At 33.7% G+C, this 16156-nt stretch overlaps 1 protein-coding gene and 1 long non-coding RNA gene across 2 annotated transcripts; one reads left to right on the top strand and one right to left on the bottom strand.

Annotated features, from left to right (window-relative positions):
• The first annotated feature begins 4196 nt into the window (after nucleotides 1-4196).
• On the top strand, nucleotides 4197-9502 carry LOC122275011. Its single transcript, XM_043083914.1, has 6 exons — nucleotides 4197-4350; nucleotides 4428-4478; nucleotides 4725-4776; nucleotides 5268-5326; nucleotides 7015-7060; nucleotides 9210-9502. The coding sequence occupies exons 1-6, from the start codon at nucleotides 4282-4284 to the stop codon at nucleotides 9335-9337; spliced, it is 405 nt and encodes a 134-aa protein (XP_042939848.1). The 5' UTR covers nucleotides 4197-4281; the 3' UTR covers nucleotides 9338-9502.
• Nucleotides 9503-12908: 3406 nt separating this feature from the next.
• Nucleotides 12909-14950, bottom strand: LOC122277765. The gene is made up of 4 exons (XR_006229110.1): nucleotides 14594-14950; nucleotides 14385-14472; nucleotides 13378-14309; nucleotides 12909-13191 (listed from the first exon to the last, which is right to left on the bottom strand). It is a non-coding gene; the product is annotated as an uncharacterized LOC122277765 (long non-coding RNA).
• Nucleotides 14951-16156: the final 1206 nt, after the last annotated feature.

Below are 16156 nucleotides of genomic sequence, written 5' to 3'. Positions count from 1 at the left end.
TTCACAGCAAATTTGCTGCAATTTTGCTGCCAGAGGACTAAGTTACTGCATTAAACTATAATCTGAAACTTATAGTAGTATGGTATCAGTTTATAAAATAGGGGCCAAAAAAACTACTTTTGAAGATTGTAAATTATGATATCAGAGACAAGACATATCAGAACAATATGCATAATGATACTATAAAATGCTTATGGAGATCTACTCAAGAAATCCAAACTCAGCATAACATTCTGCAAGCACAGCTTGCAATAGCATGGAAAGCTCTCCCCCCCCCCCCCTCTCTCTCTCTCTCTCTCTCTCTCTCTCTCTCTCTCTCTCTCTCTCTAAGCAGTGAAAAATAAAATGCTCAAACAACAAACAATTGAAATGAAATTGCTCACAGCAACTTAAGAACAAACAAGAAGTCTAAACTCAGCATAGGTCCATGCAAAAAAAAAAAAAAAACAATTTTTTAAAATGCCAAGCACTTGGATTGAAAAAGAAAAGCATATCGAGATGCATAGCTCTAAGAAGTCAAAAAGGTAACATAGAGCACAAGCCATGACAGATTGTTTGTAAACAGATCCAATCGAAACGCCAAATCCTAGAGCACTGTCAAGGACACAGGATCAAAAATACACATTTTAGTGGCCAAAGTTAGATCCAAATGTAAGGAAGCGTTATACAAAAAAATATGCATGAGATTCAGCCATGGGAGAGGGATTTATGTGTAAAATCGTGCGTTAGAGAAGATAGAGTCCAGCCATAGGAGGGGGCTTCAGTGAGTAAAATTGTGCTAGAGAGGAGTCCAACTTACATATATTCGGGCTGATGAAGAGAAATCACCGTCAATGGTGGCAAACGGTACGACAGAGGGCAATCGAGAGTGGAGAGAGAGGAATACGCTGGACCAACAATCCAAAAGGGATGAGAAAAGAGATTGGGGATGTACAATAGTTTCCCAAATACCTATATTTGGGGAACCACTGTATCTCCCCTAAATCAAAATTCTAAAATAGGGAATGAGGTGGGAGGGGATTTTTGATGTTCTTCCTAAATTTCTCCCCAAAATTTGAGAATAACAGTGGTTTAGGAAACTAGATGGGAATGCTCTAAACCCCCTAAATCTTAGGGAATAAATTTAATTTTTTTGACAAAAGTACCTCTCTATCCGGTTCCCTATTTTAAGGAAAACTTTTAGAATGTGAACAGTGGCTTTTTATATTTGGGGAGCTACAGTTCATCTCTAAATCAATTTATATATATACATATTGTTTATTCTAACAAATAAAATAAATTCTTTTTCTAATCATCTACACTTTATTTCATACTCATATTTGTTATGGTTGAAATTTGAAAAAGGGACTACTTGTGAAACTATGCTTTTTTTAAAATATTATTATTACAAAAGCACTAATTTTAAAAATATTATCATTTAGAGAGATGAGTAGTTTTAAAAAAATCGTTACAGATGAAAAATTGAAATTATGAGTACAACAAATAATGAAATAATTACGAAAATGTGAAAAAGATAAGTTAAAAAGTTTTCTTCTTATCATTCCCAGGCAGACAAAAAAATGAGTAGTTAAATATGTACATATAAAGGAGTAGAAAAAATAATAAAGAAAGTATAGAAAATAATTATTTTAATACAATAGAGAAAGAATAGGAAGAGATATATGATGTTTTTGAAAGATGAGTAAAATTTAAGAAAAAATTTTAAAAAATATATTTTTTTAATTAAATTATAGGAAACTTTATGAAAATAAGTCAATGGAAACGCTCTTGAGAATTCAGATTTGGAAGTCTAAAATTCAAGGACGTTGATATGTCCATAGAAGATTTCTACCGAAATCCACTACCAATTAGTTAAATTTTTTTAAAAAATTTTTTCTTTAAGCATTTTTTAAAACTATTTAGAAATTTTTAAAAAATAAAAAAAATCACATAGTCATTTAAAAACACATACTTAATCACTAATTAAAAAACTAAAAACAAATTTCGTTAAACAATCCTTTGTAAACCTAGTGTTTTCCATAATTCAAATGGGATGGGAATTGGGCCCATAGGTGTCGTGGCAAACGCAAATTAACTCAACATAGACGCCAAGCGGAGAGACGGTAGGGGTGTAAAAAAAAATTAGTGAACCAGTAAATCGGACTAGACTAGACCAAAACGGTGGGATTGGTCTGGTTCCGAATTTGATTCGATTCAGTACTGGTCCTGAAACCGATCAAAATCAGTCTTGTTCCAATTTTTTTTTCTAAAACTGGATTGGACCAGTTTATATATATTTTTTAATTTTTTCTATTGTATATAATTTTTATATATAATAAATTACTAATTAATATAATATTAAATTTTAAAATTTTATATCATTTTATTTATTGTATTAATAGTTATACTAATATTATATAGTACATATTAATAGTTATACTAATACTATATCACTATATATTATAATATACTATAATATATCACTATATTATATATTATAATATACTTTAATATATTATCACTATAGTATTATATACTATAATATACTATATTACATTAAAACAGGAAAATCAGACTGAACTAGACTAATAATCGGTAAAACTGGAATATTGGTTTAGGAGGATAACAGATGCGTAATTGGTTTTGAAAAATACAAACTCGGTGCATACCGATTTAGTCATAAATTTTGTCCAAAGTCAGATCGGACCGGACCGGTTACGCTATAGGATAGGGGCAAAATATCAGACAAGGAGAAAAACTTCAAGAAATAGTGCTTCTTTTTCTAGAGTCGAGAAAAATGGCTATAAAATGTCTAGTGTATATAAGTTAGATTTATTTAAATAAAGCTTACAAGAAGATAGAATGGAACGGTTAGACTTCCCACCAAAGAGGGATAGATTTGATAAAGGACATGAAATGTACCTAAATTGCTTCTCTTTCGGTTCTAGGACCAATAGATTTGATTAAACATTCAATAGGCTGAGATAGGGAGATCATCTTTTATACTTGCTTGATGCATGTTTTATATGCTAAAGGATTGCAGCTTCTTTTATATGCCGAAGGATTGCCATGTTTGTTGAGTTTTTTTCCCCCTCATCCTAGTCGAGTCATCTACGTGGCTTATAATGCCATTTGGCCTATCATCAACAAAGTAGCTCACAAACTAGCTTAATATGCAAGAATAATGAAGGATATGGAAATTTATAGGTATTTTATGCCAGATATAGTTGATGCAATGCATACTCTTCTTGACATTATATAAATGAAAAAATTTTCTATCTAAAATCTAAAAATATTAAATTTAAAGAAACTAAATTTTAACAAAACAAAACACATTTATTTAAATTTAAAAATAAAAGAAAATAATTAGAAAACATTGACAAAACATCTATCTTTTATTTTATTATATTTGATTTCAAGATTTTAAATTTTAATGATTTAATACATTGCTTTTCTTCTTTTACTGGTTTTATTTTTAATTTAAAATGTAAAATTTTTAAAATGGTTTGTGAATTTTTGATATTTTATACACGTGAAGCGTTATTGGCATGTTAAGTAAAATTTTTCCTGGGCTTTCTTAATCGAATTCAGAGTGTGATTGAGGCTTAAATTTCTTCCTCAAAATTTTTGTTAAGAGCTTTACTATATAAGTTCACACATACATTACATATTTTTTTTTTTAAAAAAAAATTTATTCATTTTAAACTAATTAAATTATTTTACTTATTTTTCGTATTCTAAACATTTTGGCAAATGAAAAAAAAAAATTTGATACTTGTGGATTTATTTTTAGAATTTTTTTTTTTTTATTAATTAATAGTCTAGGACTTATATCGCAGATGCAACTGAGAAATCAACCCTAGGTTTCTCTGTGCAACAAAGGCAGTTTGGATCAGCATGGTTTGCATTGATTAGTTGTAAAAAAAGTTTCTCTTATTTATCGGTTAACTGCAAATTTCTGTGGCGTTGTGTACATCAAAGTCTTAAGCTTAACGCTGCTCCGACTTGCTTCAGTGGTGTTTTGCTGCGTTGTGTTGTGTCGAACGGCTGAAGGAAAACCGAAGGAAGAGGAGCTGCTGGAGAACCGAAGGTGGAAGGCACGAAATATGAGCTGGTGGAGAAAGAAGCCATCTATTTGAAATAAGGGTAAAATGGACAATATACACGTTGCTGAGGTGGAGGGTGTGCCAGGTGTGTTGAGTGGGCTTCTGAATCATTTTTCAATTTTATTTGCGGTCGCTAGGGGTTTATTCTGGGAGAGGGTAGAGAGAGAGAGTGAGAGGGAGTATTTACAAGGGAATTATGGGGGAGTCGAAGCGTGATAGCAGTATGAGATGCCATCACTGCGCAGGTCCCCTTTCCAAGGAGATGGTTCGTGCCTTAACTTTCTTTTATCTCTTCACTGTTTCTGATTCAAAATTCAATTTCCTGCGGCCTTTTGATTGCAGGAAACTAGTCAGTGGACTGTTCCACCTCTTATCAGGGATAGCTTTTCCATGGTATTTTTCTCATATCCTTTTATCCTTCATAACCAATTTGGTCGTTTTTCTCGCCTAAATTCTGATAATTCGACAATTTGAGGATCTCGGTCAAATAGGTCTGTTTAGATCATCGTCTATTTTCACATACCCACTTGTGACTTACCACAATTATAAAATATTTCAATAAGCTTCTTCGACTATCTCTTCTTATTTTTGAGTGTTGGCTTTTAATAATGTTTTTTGTCTTTTTTTTTTGTGACGCAGATTGGCTCTGCTGTTGGTGGTACAACTAGTGCATTTTATGGATTCAACCACGGTACCGTATCCCACCCTTTCTTTTACTTTTTATTTTTTTTATTTTTTTATTCTTTATATAGCTTGTTATTCATTTATTCATTAGATGTTTGATATATCAGTTTTTCTTCTCTGCATGATGATTTTTGTTTCTCTGGTGAGTAAATTTTTTTTTTTGATAAGTAGACGATCGTATTAATCAGAATAGGCATAACCAGATGGTATACAAGAGGTAAATGGGTTTTACAAGTATGCAGTTGAACACTATTTTAACCCACACATGTATCTATATGTATTCGTGAACATGAAGCACAAAGCTTAATGTTTAAATATTCATTTAATGTGAACGCATTTATGATTTGAAAATCAACTATTATCTCTGTCTTCTTATGCAATATTTGGCTTTTGTGCATATATATGGACTTAGCAAGCAAGTTAATGCATTATTTTTGGCGGTGTGAACATTGATCCAGGTTAGATTCATTGTCTTTATTTGTTTATTTGCCATTTCAGTGATGCCAATAGTCCGGAGATGGGTAAAAGGCCCTATGTGGTTGCATTTTCTCATTGGTGTAAGCTTCTCAATGCTTTCATAACGAGTGCATTTCCTTAATACTCTCTTTTTCCTTTTGTGGTTTTGTTTCCCGTGAAGTCCTTGCAGGCCTATGCTTTGAGGGTGTATGTTAAAATCTTAAATCTTCATGAAATTGTCCAGTTGTTTTTTTTTTATAGGAGTTTTATGAAAATGGCACTAGACCTCTTAGGAAACAAGGGGTCCATGAACTATGTTTGTCTTTAATAATAGACCTCTTAGGAAACAAGGTGTCCAGCCAAATATGTAAGTCTTTAATAATAGATAATGGTGTATGGGTCCTGGAAATAATGTCAATATACAATATACATGTAGAGATGCCTGTGTGCAGTGTTTTTATGGGTCTTTAATTTAATATATTTTTTGATAAGTTTTTTTTTTTTTAAAAACTGATTTAGCCAACATGGGGGAATAGAATTTGACCACAATATATACTTGTTTATTGTTAGAGGTGTCTATGGGTAAGTGCATGTGCTCTTATTTTTCTTTTTACACCTCTACTAAATTTCTGCTTCTCTTTGGTTTGCTTGGCGTTATGCAACTTAGGGTATGCCTGTGGCAGGTCCATAGGTTACCACAAATTGGGGGATTACCACAAAAAGTGGTCTACGGAATGGGATCACATGAACAATTTATTTTGGGGGGGTGGGGTGAATGAAACATCAGGGCTAGGATAGAATAGTGAAGGGATGTGAGTTTGCTTGTGGTGGTCAGCGCAACAAAGGAATTATTTAGATTTGCTTCCAATTATGTATCCAGGATAGATTTGCATGGATAACCCCTTTGTGCATTTGTGTACCTGTGATCAATAGTGCATTCATAGATAAGAAATAAAATGCTGATAATCCTATCTCTCGGGTGGGACAATGTTTGTTGGATTTCCAAAAACCTTGAGATCATCAACTGATCTGATCACCTGGGGCCACTAGGGGCTTGTTTGTTGCTCTCAAAGCTGATGTTCTGCTTCTCAAGTTTAATTTTTGTTGGTCATTGTCTCATTGTGACCTCTCTGTCAAGGTTGTTACTTTGCATTCCTAGAATCACGACTTATGGGGCTATCGCATGATTAAGTTTAATGTATTTGTTATGATCTTGTGATTCCCCCCATCGATCACAACATCCATTTGGCTTGATTATGGGTGTATCGCTTTTGGCATCATGATACGTTAGCACAAGGGTCATATGACTCATACCTCATCTGAAAAAAAAAAAAAAGAAGCATTTTTTAAACATCGTTTATGTGACATTCTTTATTATCTTGGAAAAGGAAAAGAAAAAAAAAAGGAGGATGATATCTCATGGTGTGAAGTTTATAGTCTTTTGATAGTTATGTTTTGGCTTAGTGTCATGTTGGTGCTCATTAATTTCGTTCATTTTTTAGAGAAGTGATATATCATGTTGGTTGCTAGAGAGGTAAATGGGGGTATGACTTTAGAAAGGGTTGAGTGACATAAAGGAATTGCTGCCGTCCTAATTGGGATAAGAATTTGCTGAGTTGTTGAGTAGATTATGTTGGTTCTATTAATGGATGTTCTTCACACACACAACTTCAGAATTCAGGATGTTTATGATGCTTCTATTTTTTTCTTTGTATTTTTTCATGTGTTTTGGCTAGATACTGTTGAAACATACTTTGTTCTGAACAGAAACTTCATTGTTCAACTGCAGGCACCACCTGTGATAGTATTCTCTTCCGCTTGTGCAGGATTGTCAGGTCAGACATTTTTCTCAGACGTCAATTTTTGTAGTCTTAGTTTAATTTGTTAATGATCTCAATACCATCAAAGTGACAATTTTCACCTTGTTTTATTTATTTATTTATTTATTTCCTGTTGATGACTAATGGTTCAATTTTTTTTTTATACAATACCTAAAAACACCCTTGTGCTTCAATGCCGGCAAACTCTTCTGCCAGAGACCTTTTAGGGCCCGTTTGGATACTTAGAATATTTCAATATATATGTGAATAGTAGTGAAATGGTTTGAATTAAGATATTTTATTGGATTTTAGGAAATTAGAGAAAAAGTTTAATAAAATATTATAAAGTAAAAAAATTGTTTGAATATTTTTTTGTTTTGAAATTTGGAAAATTTGTATTATTTTTGTGTTTTGTTTGGGAATTTGGAAAATTTATAACGATTAGGTAATGATTAAATGAAAAAGTTGCAGATTTGAAATTGAATGGTGTTTTGTGTTTAGTGATGTTTGGGAAAGAAATATATGATAATACTTAATAATAGTTGTGTTACTAAATGGACCCTTAGGGGGATGATTGGGGAATGAGATGAGATGAGAATTCTGTGAATAATAGTGAAATTGTTTGTGAATAGTAATAAAAATTGAATAAAAATATTATAAATTTAAAATATTGTTAGAATATATTTAATTTGAAAAAGTAGTATTATTTTTTGTGTTTTGTTTGAAAATTTGAAAAAGTTGTAATGTTTAGATGAAAAAGTTAAAAATTTGAAATTAAAAACTATTAGTATTTGAGTACTTATAAAAAAAAAAGTATTTGTATTTGAGTGATGTTTGGGAAGAAAATTATAAGAAATTTTGAGATTAGATGAGATGAAATATGTTTCCCGAACAAGCTCATTGATGGGCTTAAGTTTGGGGCCTCTTAGGCATGCTAAATAGGTTTTTTATGGATGAGTGACTTAACCTAAATACATGGAGTTAAGTTTTCATTAATCCAATCTATTTTATTTGAGGAATCTTCTTCTTTATGGGTGTCATCATAACTTTTCTTGGAAATATCTTCGAAATCATCAAGACAAGTTTTATATTGTCAGGGTTTTACTAGTAATTCCACAACTAATGTTGAATGCTGAAAATGTATTGTGGTAGTATGTAATTTAGAGGTTCGTCCTTAAACGACTTCTTAGACGATTTGGTCACTAGCGTTCATAGGTATACCATCTTGGACAACCCTTTTTATTTACTTATTGTAGAAAGACAAAGAAACTTGAATTGAGAAAACACTTTAAGACCTCATGTTTTCCCCCACGAAATGCTGGAGAGCTCACTATTGTACTTTTCTTTAGTTCTCCGAGTTCATAATTTAGAATCTTGTTCCAGATAATTAGCCTTGGCCCATGTTTTCATATTAAAATGAACACAGTTTTTGGCTATTGTCATACCCACATAGGCAATGAAGTATGATCCTGGGGCCTAATTAAAATGTATGCTCTGTAAAGCATAAATAAATGGCTAGGGACTCGTGGAGGCCAAGAGAGCTGCTGCAGTAACAGAAATAGGAGCTTCATCCTTTTTCTCAAATTACACTAACAGCTGCAAAATGCATACAGGGAGACATAGCAATTAATTGCTTGTTATTGATCTAGTGTGGAATTGCCGGGGCTAGCATCAAGCATTTACTGATATTATCTAACGATCCTGCCAGTGGAAAGAACATGGGATAATGTTTTCTTTCACATTGGACATGGAAGCTTCCTGTACATAATTATTTTTGTTCCATCACCACTTTTGTACTTGTATTGGCAAGTCACACTGGCATTACACAAAGCTAGTCTTAGGAAGTATTGCCAGGGTATGGTCGGATCTTTGTCCTGATGCCGGGAGAAGCAGTTATGCATTCCAGGTGCTTACATTGGCTAGATAAGATGCATACCGAACTTTGAACTTCAGCCGTAATTGACACTATAGATTTTTTCTTTTTGTTTGGCTGTGGCTTGGTCGTTAGGCATTTACTTGGTGCTGATTGAAAGTTTTATAGGACTGAGATCTCTTGAAAATTAGGATTGTGATTTTTGTCGTCCTACTAGCTGATTACTATGGCACCGTCTATGTTGCTTGCATCAAAGGATCTCTAATGAAACTATTAGAAAAAATTCTGCAGGTGGTGCTGTTCCCGCCCTAGCCCAACTTGCTTCTTCATCTTATCATGCAGCAGTCTCAACTCCTCAATTGCCTCCACCTTCGCAAGATGACACGCTGCACGATTCCCGAACTTCCTCTACCCTGTAATAAGATCTGCTTTCTTGTTATCTGCGAGTCTGAGAGAGGAGTCAAGTACACGTGGATGCCCACTTTAGTAAGGTGCCTCGCGAAGTTCCATAAGCATGCATCCGTGTGCTCTTTTGATTATACAGAATACTAATATTTAATTGGGTTAAAAATTTTGTTTGATAATTATTTATTATTCAAGTCAATAAAACTGGCATGAATAAATCAAGGAAGGAGATGAAAGGAAAGCATTATAAAATTTCGACATGGATGCAATCTGTCCAGGGAAAGCAATTAAAAATTGAATTGGTTTTCCGTCGACAATAATTGCTAGTGCTAATTAGTCAGTTGCTTTATCTCAATTGAAAGCTTGAATCATGATATCAAAATGGTTCCTTTTGTTGAAGAGATATATCTGGTCGGATTTCCTTTTGTTGTTGGCGATGGCGTCAAGCGGTTGGAGGGATTTCCTTTTGTTGTTGGCGATGATTTCAAAATGGTTCCTTCTGCTTGGAAAAATTTTAAACATCAGTCCACGCACCATATTTTTTTTTTCTTTTACCAAATGTAAAATCAAAAGGATATAAAAGTAATTAAACATAGATTTTATCCCTTATTCCAGCTGGGGTTATATATCTATAAATACAAATTTAACTACACAGCAACCACAAGAAGAAGAACGGCGGCTTAGCAGATCCCTTGACCCTTCATTCTATTAGAAGCAAGCAAAGCGGCGTGAGAAAGTTGTTTGCATCTGCTTCTTTCCCCAAATCCTCTCTGCCTTTTTTTCTTTTAAAATGAACAAATGTACTCTATTGCTTGAACTAGTGGTGGTGGTTGCTCTGTTTTGGGGAGCCAAAAGTAGAGATAATTCTATTTTTGTTGTTGGCGATAGTGTCAAGCGGTTGGTGGTGCAAGTCAGGGTGGCTGAGCAGAGGATGGAGGTTGCTAGTCAAATCGAAAAATTGGACAAGATCAAAACCGGTAAAATCAAAAATACAGGTTTAGGAGGGTAACGGGTTCGGAATCGGAATTGGTTCTTAAAAATATAAAATTGGTGTAACCGGTCCGATCATAAAATTTGTACAAAATCAGACCGAATCGGATTGGTTACACCTCTAGCTAGAAGGTTACTAGAGCTGCCATTGATGCAGAAATCGAGAGGTTTTTGTGGAAAGCTATAGAAAGGTTAGAGTTCTGGTACTGCATGTTTGCGAAGATTGAGTGGGCCACTTGTGGTGTTATAAGCTAAGTTTAGCTACTACAAAGGTTTTGTGAGTTCTTATAATTTGGTTGTAACAAACTAAAGTTTCTATAGTGGATTTGAGGTGGTGATTTACACTCGGAATGGTTTTAGATTTTGAAGTCGTTCTTCAAATAAATTTTCACTTCATGATTGAGAATCCAAATTGTCCCCTATGTATACAGGAGTTGGAGATAGTAGAGCATGTACTATGGGAGTATCCTTTAGCTCAAGGTGTATGGTGTCGAGTCCCAAAAGCTCCAAAAATGTAAAATTCAGAATTTAGCTTTCAAGAAATTATTGGTGGCTATATTTAGCTTAGTTTTGTTTTTTTTTTTAATTTTTAATTTTATCAAAAAGAAGAACTAGAAGAATTGGCAGTAACCTCATGGTTGATATGGAAAAGAATGAATGGAGTCATTTTCAGAGATGAATTTATTCACCCAAGCTTGCTAATGCAGCAAGCTATACAACTTATGCAAGATATGAAGCAGATAGCCCAAATCAGTAACAAATCAGAGAGGAGATCAGCAAAAGAATAAGGCACTTAGACAGCTCCACCACAAGGAACTTACAAGTAAATTGGGATGCAGTTGTGGACAAAACACATTATAAGGTTAGAATTGGAGCAATTGTTAGGGATTGGGAATGAGTTGTTTTGGCTACACTAAGATTGAACAAAGACCTATCTCTAGACGCTTTTTTTAGCAGAAGTAATGGCAACTCAACATGCATTTGTTATTTGTCAAAACTTGGGGCTTTAGCACATATTTTAGAATGTGATTCTTTATAAGTCGCAAAAACTTTGCAGCAGAAATAAGAACATTGAAAAGGCTCTGGAATGATATTAACATATTCGAAGTCATTACTAGCCACTTTTAAAAACTGGGACGTGAATAAAGCAGCACATGTTTTGGCAAAAAATGCAATAGGCATATCTAATTTCATTGTTGATGTTGAGGATATTCCTTAGTTTATTTTTTCCTTGTCTAGTGAATCATAATAAAGTCTGTTTTTTATTTTGTTTTTTTTTTTAATTTTTAACTATCCCCAATTTTCTTTAGCTTTCCTAGTAAACATAAAGATGAAAAAATACAATGTATTTATTTTTCTTAAGACTGTTCATTCGGATTCTGGGTAGTTCTAGGACTAGGTTAATCTGGGTCAAATTCGAGTTTCGGTTTGTATCTGAGTTCCTTTTTTTTTTTTTTTTTTTTTTTTTAAGCCTATATAGTTAATACGAAATTTGTTACAACATTGATTTGTTAATTGTTTTTAAAAAGAAAAAGGCTATATATGTAATGAATCTCAACCACGGTAGAGCATGAGTCTGACCTAACTCAGATGCAAGCAAACTTCTTGAATAAATTCTCTATCCACCTACGGCACCCCTCATGGATGAATCGTTATTGTTTATAGCTATATATATATATATATATACTAGGTAGGAACAACGTGCAAAGCACGTTTGCTTAATTAAGTGTATTAACATTCAAGAAAGAAAATCACCAACCGTTCCAAACACACCTAGGATGATGCATATGGACGCTGCAGGACACTGCAGTTTGTTATTCTGTTAGCTGAGCTGTATATACATATTGGTTATTTTTTTGCTTCTTATTTCCATTATCTTGTAACTATAAATAGACGCATATGTACATGATAGTACACAGTCAATACAAAAGAATATTTTCCATACTCTGTTATTTCCTCATTTAGCAAGTTGCATTGCGTCTTCTTTCACTGCGCTATATCATTCTTGATAAAGTGAGGCAAAATTTTTAGTAAAAATAATATGATTTTTTAGAAAAAATTAAGTGAGAGATAGTAAAATTTTTTTATAGATGTAGACACACTTCAATGGGTACACACCCACATTATGCCATGGTTGGCTTCTCAAACAAGAGAGAGAGTTCTGGTACCTCATTCCAAACAACCAGTCAAATTAGCTGGCTTGCCCAATCTTCTTAATAGGTTGATTTTATTTATTCATTCATTAATTTGTAATCAAGAATACCTTTAGAAACCAGATTTCCTAATCTAATCAATCTCCTAGGTATACAAAAGATGAAGAGAAGTCTACCATATGGATCGAAGAACTAAAAATTGTTGCTGTCCCAAGGTCAAGTTATTTTGGGAGACTGAAAGCCTAAATAGGATGTTTGTGACAAACATGGCCACACTAAAATCATGCTATAGAATGTTTGGGACAAACATGGTCACCACGAAGCAGAGTAATTTCATGGAACATTTTAAAGCAATCAATAAATCCTTAACTGTATACACAGAAAATTTAAAAAATGATAATGATTATAGTATATGGTTTGCATAAAGAAAGGGGCCGAGGTATCAATATCCAACACCCTAAAATTATGAAAAGTTGAAATTTAGCAAATGTCATATGCAATACAAGTATGGTGAATGTGCAAGTTTCAATCTAGAGGCTTCAATAAGATTTAGAAATCATTTTGACAGTCTAGAAAGCAACCACAAAATCCACTCTAAAGTCTACCCATGATAGGTTTGCTATTCCTTGCCTAGGATACTTTACTGGTAAAGTTTTCTTCAACAATAAAAAGGCATACTCATAGAATCTTCAGGAATCAACTGATCAGCTGCAATCGGATATCACCTGCCAAACAAGTTTGCAATAAGCATTCTTGTCAAAGCCAACACACATATACAAGTTGAAACTATTACATATACAAGTAGAAAATATCACATACATATACAAAGAACAATAAAACAAAGATGCTGACATAAGATAGTAATATGGTTCCATTAATGAGCAGAAAAGGATTATTAAGGGTAAGGAGACCTGGATAAACTCTTGCTCTTGCTCGCGCTATTGCTTGCACTGTGCCTCTTTGGGCTTTTACTCTTTTGTTTCAGACGCTGAAAAAGAGGTAAGATGAAGTGTTTTCTTTAAAAAAATATGTAATAGAAGGTCGAACTAAATCCAATACCAAGATTCTAGGACTGGACATTGATTAATAGAACAAGTCTGTTAAAATAGCAGGTAATATAGATACTATTCAATCACGATACTTTCAAGAACATTTTAAAAAACTTACCAAGTTAGATGAGGCTCTAATAATTAAAATATCCCAGTACCATATCTCTGTACCAATGATCCAGCCACCCATTAAATGAGGGCATGTTGCAACATTTCTAATCAGCCTATTAATATTCAGAATCACAAAAATAATTGTTCAAACAGAAATAGAAAACATACCGAAGGCATTGAAGATTTGGATTTTGATCGAGATCTGCAAAAGTTCCAGAAACAACCCATTTTAAATCCACACGTTCCTTTTACCAAATTTGATCCAAGAGCCCTTGATGCCTCTTCCACAAAGTTACCATATCCAATCGGATACATGAAAAAGCCATAAATATTTAGCAGTTCAACAAAGAAAAATATCAGGTCAATATATATAATTCCAGCCTATAAATGCAACCTAAATTCATAAAGAAAATATCTTAATGAAAGCATCACAAGGTATTTTCAAGACACCAGTGGACTAACAGGGAAGAGAATTTGTTGCTACTGTACCACAAAAATCCAGATAAGCCAAATAGTGCGGCCTATTAACTTTGGCAATGTTGGAGCAGAAAATGATAATGAAATCGTCTCTACTGCTAATTGTTGGTGCTATTCAAATCCCAATGGCGCTTAGTTCACAAATATCTAGCTTTAAAAATTGCAACCATGATCTCCTTTGTTCCCAATGTAGCACCCATGGACAGCTGCAATGCTAAAAGAATTAGAACAAAGAGGCACCATCAAGGTTTCCAAAGCTGCCCATCTAAAAAACAGCATACCTCCATAACCAAAAGAGTTGCAGGCAACTAAAACATATCCCATCAAGATCCTAATTTCCAATCCCCACTTCACAGCATGTATCCATATCTAAAAAACAAAAAGGTAATTTTCACACAAAGCCTAAATAGGATTGATTGCACGCGAACTCTAGAGCATAGAAATAAAATATAAAAAAAAAAAAAATTAAGAGGGAAAAAGGACCACATACCATTTTCGTGATTCTTCTTCGCCATAACTCTGACAACCAAAGACGAAGAAGTGCAAAGCCTGGGTCTCCTCAAAACTCTGATCTCACACAACCCCCCATTTCTCTACTTTGGCAGAAGAAGTGGTTTTTCTTCCAAGGTTCCAAGACATGGGTTTCTCAGAAAACGAGTTTCTAAGCAAGAGAGGGGTTCGAGTGGTGTTATTGACACGAACGACCCACAGATCCATTCCTCTACGACCACTTTACCGAAAAATGAACTCGAATTTTCTGGTGCTTTCTTAGTCCTCTCTCTCTCTCTCTTTGAGACTACACTCCGAAGGAGATTCTGGGGCTTGACAAAAGCCATTGACAAAGCACATCAGGAACTGGAACTCTCATGCAGAAGACAAAACAACAGCGATGAATACGAAGAGGCACTCGGTGCCGGAAACCTTATTTTCCTTTCTCATAAATATTCTTTTACAACAACCAAAACCAATGAGACAATTGAAGTCGATGGCCAGACGGATTTAACGGCAAGTTAACGAAAAACATTTAAAATTACTGTAGCTCCGTTAAAACAACAAATTTCCGTTTCATAGCTATTTTTTATATATAAAGATATATATATGTCTCAATGACATCTTCGACATCATAAGCAATATCTAATTAAACTTCTTATAATTCTGATAACTTTTTTTTTAATAAAGAAAGTTTATTTATGAATAAAAAAATATTACAATTTTGAATAAATTCAGCTTGAAAGTTAAAACTGATTAGGTGGTTGAAAGAAAGAAAAGTACAGCCGCATCTAGTAAAGAATTATATAAAATAATTTTAAAAACTAATGTGTCTTTGTTTGATCATTTATTTTATAATAAAAGTAATTTTATAATCTGACGAACCATATCAAGTTACATCAGTTTATGATATTATTTTTAAGGTTAATTACACTTGTCCCCTCAAACTTCTACTCAATTCACAATGTACCTCTAAAACTAATAATTGCATCAAGGTGGATTTGCTTACTTTCAACACTTTCCAATCCTGCCCTTGGGTCTACCGACAACGTTAAATTAAATGGAAACGTCCTCCACATGCTGCTCACATGTATCTCCTTCACTGCAAAGACAAAACCAACCCTCACTGAAGGAGAAATTCAAAAACCTCCAAATGCAAAATTCGAAAACCCTAAGCCTGCAAAATTCGAAAACCCTAAGTTGAAAACCACTGACTTCCTCCAGACCAGAACAGAGCATTGATTGATTGCTATTCTCATTGGTGTTCCGTTCGTCTTCGCCTTGATCTGAATGGCTTCAAACATTTTTATTTGTCTTCATCGATTTTCTCTCTATCTTCTTCACGCAGTGGGTGTCAAAAAGGTGAAGCCATCTCAAAATGAGTCAATCTTATCTTCATCAAATTTGTATGTTCTTCATGTGGAAATGAGTAATTTGGCATGACAAATGTTTCAGTTTTGAGGATGTTTGTGTCCAATGTTGCACGCAAGTGGGTCCAATGTTGTATGCTTCCTAATATGACGCTAGTGTATTGCTGAGTGGTTTTAGTGGTCTCAGTTTGAGA

This window comes from Carya illinoinensis, chromosome 9, assembly GCF_018687715.1.
Source record: "Carya illinoinensis cultivar Pawnee chromosome 9, C.illinoinensisPawnee_v1, whole genome shotgun sequence".
NCBI lineage: Eukaryota > Viridiplantae > Streptophyta > Magnoliopsida > Fagales > Juglandaceae > Carya > Carya illinoinensis.
This window is presented reverse-complemented; position numbering and strand designations above follow the sequence as displayed.

What these genes read in the sequence shown, in the direction of transcription:
- LOC122275011 (XM_043083914.1), top strand. Translation starts at nt 4,282, where the DNA reads ATGGGGGAGTCGAAGCGTGATAGCAGTATGAGATGCCATCACTGCGCA. An exon ending in TCAGGGATAGCTTTTCCATG is followed by an intron (nt 4,479 to 4,724) that starts GTATTTTTCTCA and finishes TTTGTGACGCAG; the next exon opens with ATTGGCTCTGCTGTTGGTGG. An exon ending in CGCTTGTGCAGGATTGTCAG is followed by an intron (nt 7,061 to 9,209) that starts GTCAGACATTTT and finishes AAAATTCTGCAG; the next exon opens with GTGGTGCTGTTCCCGCCCTA.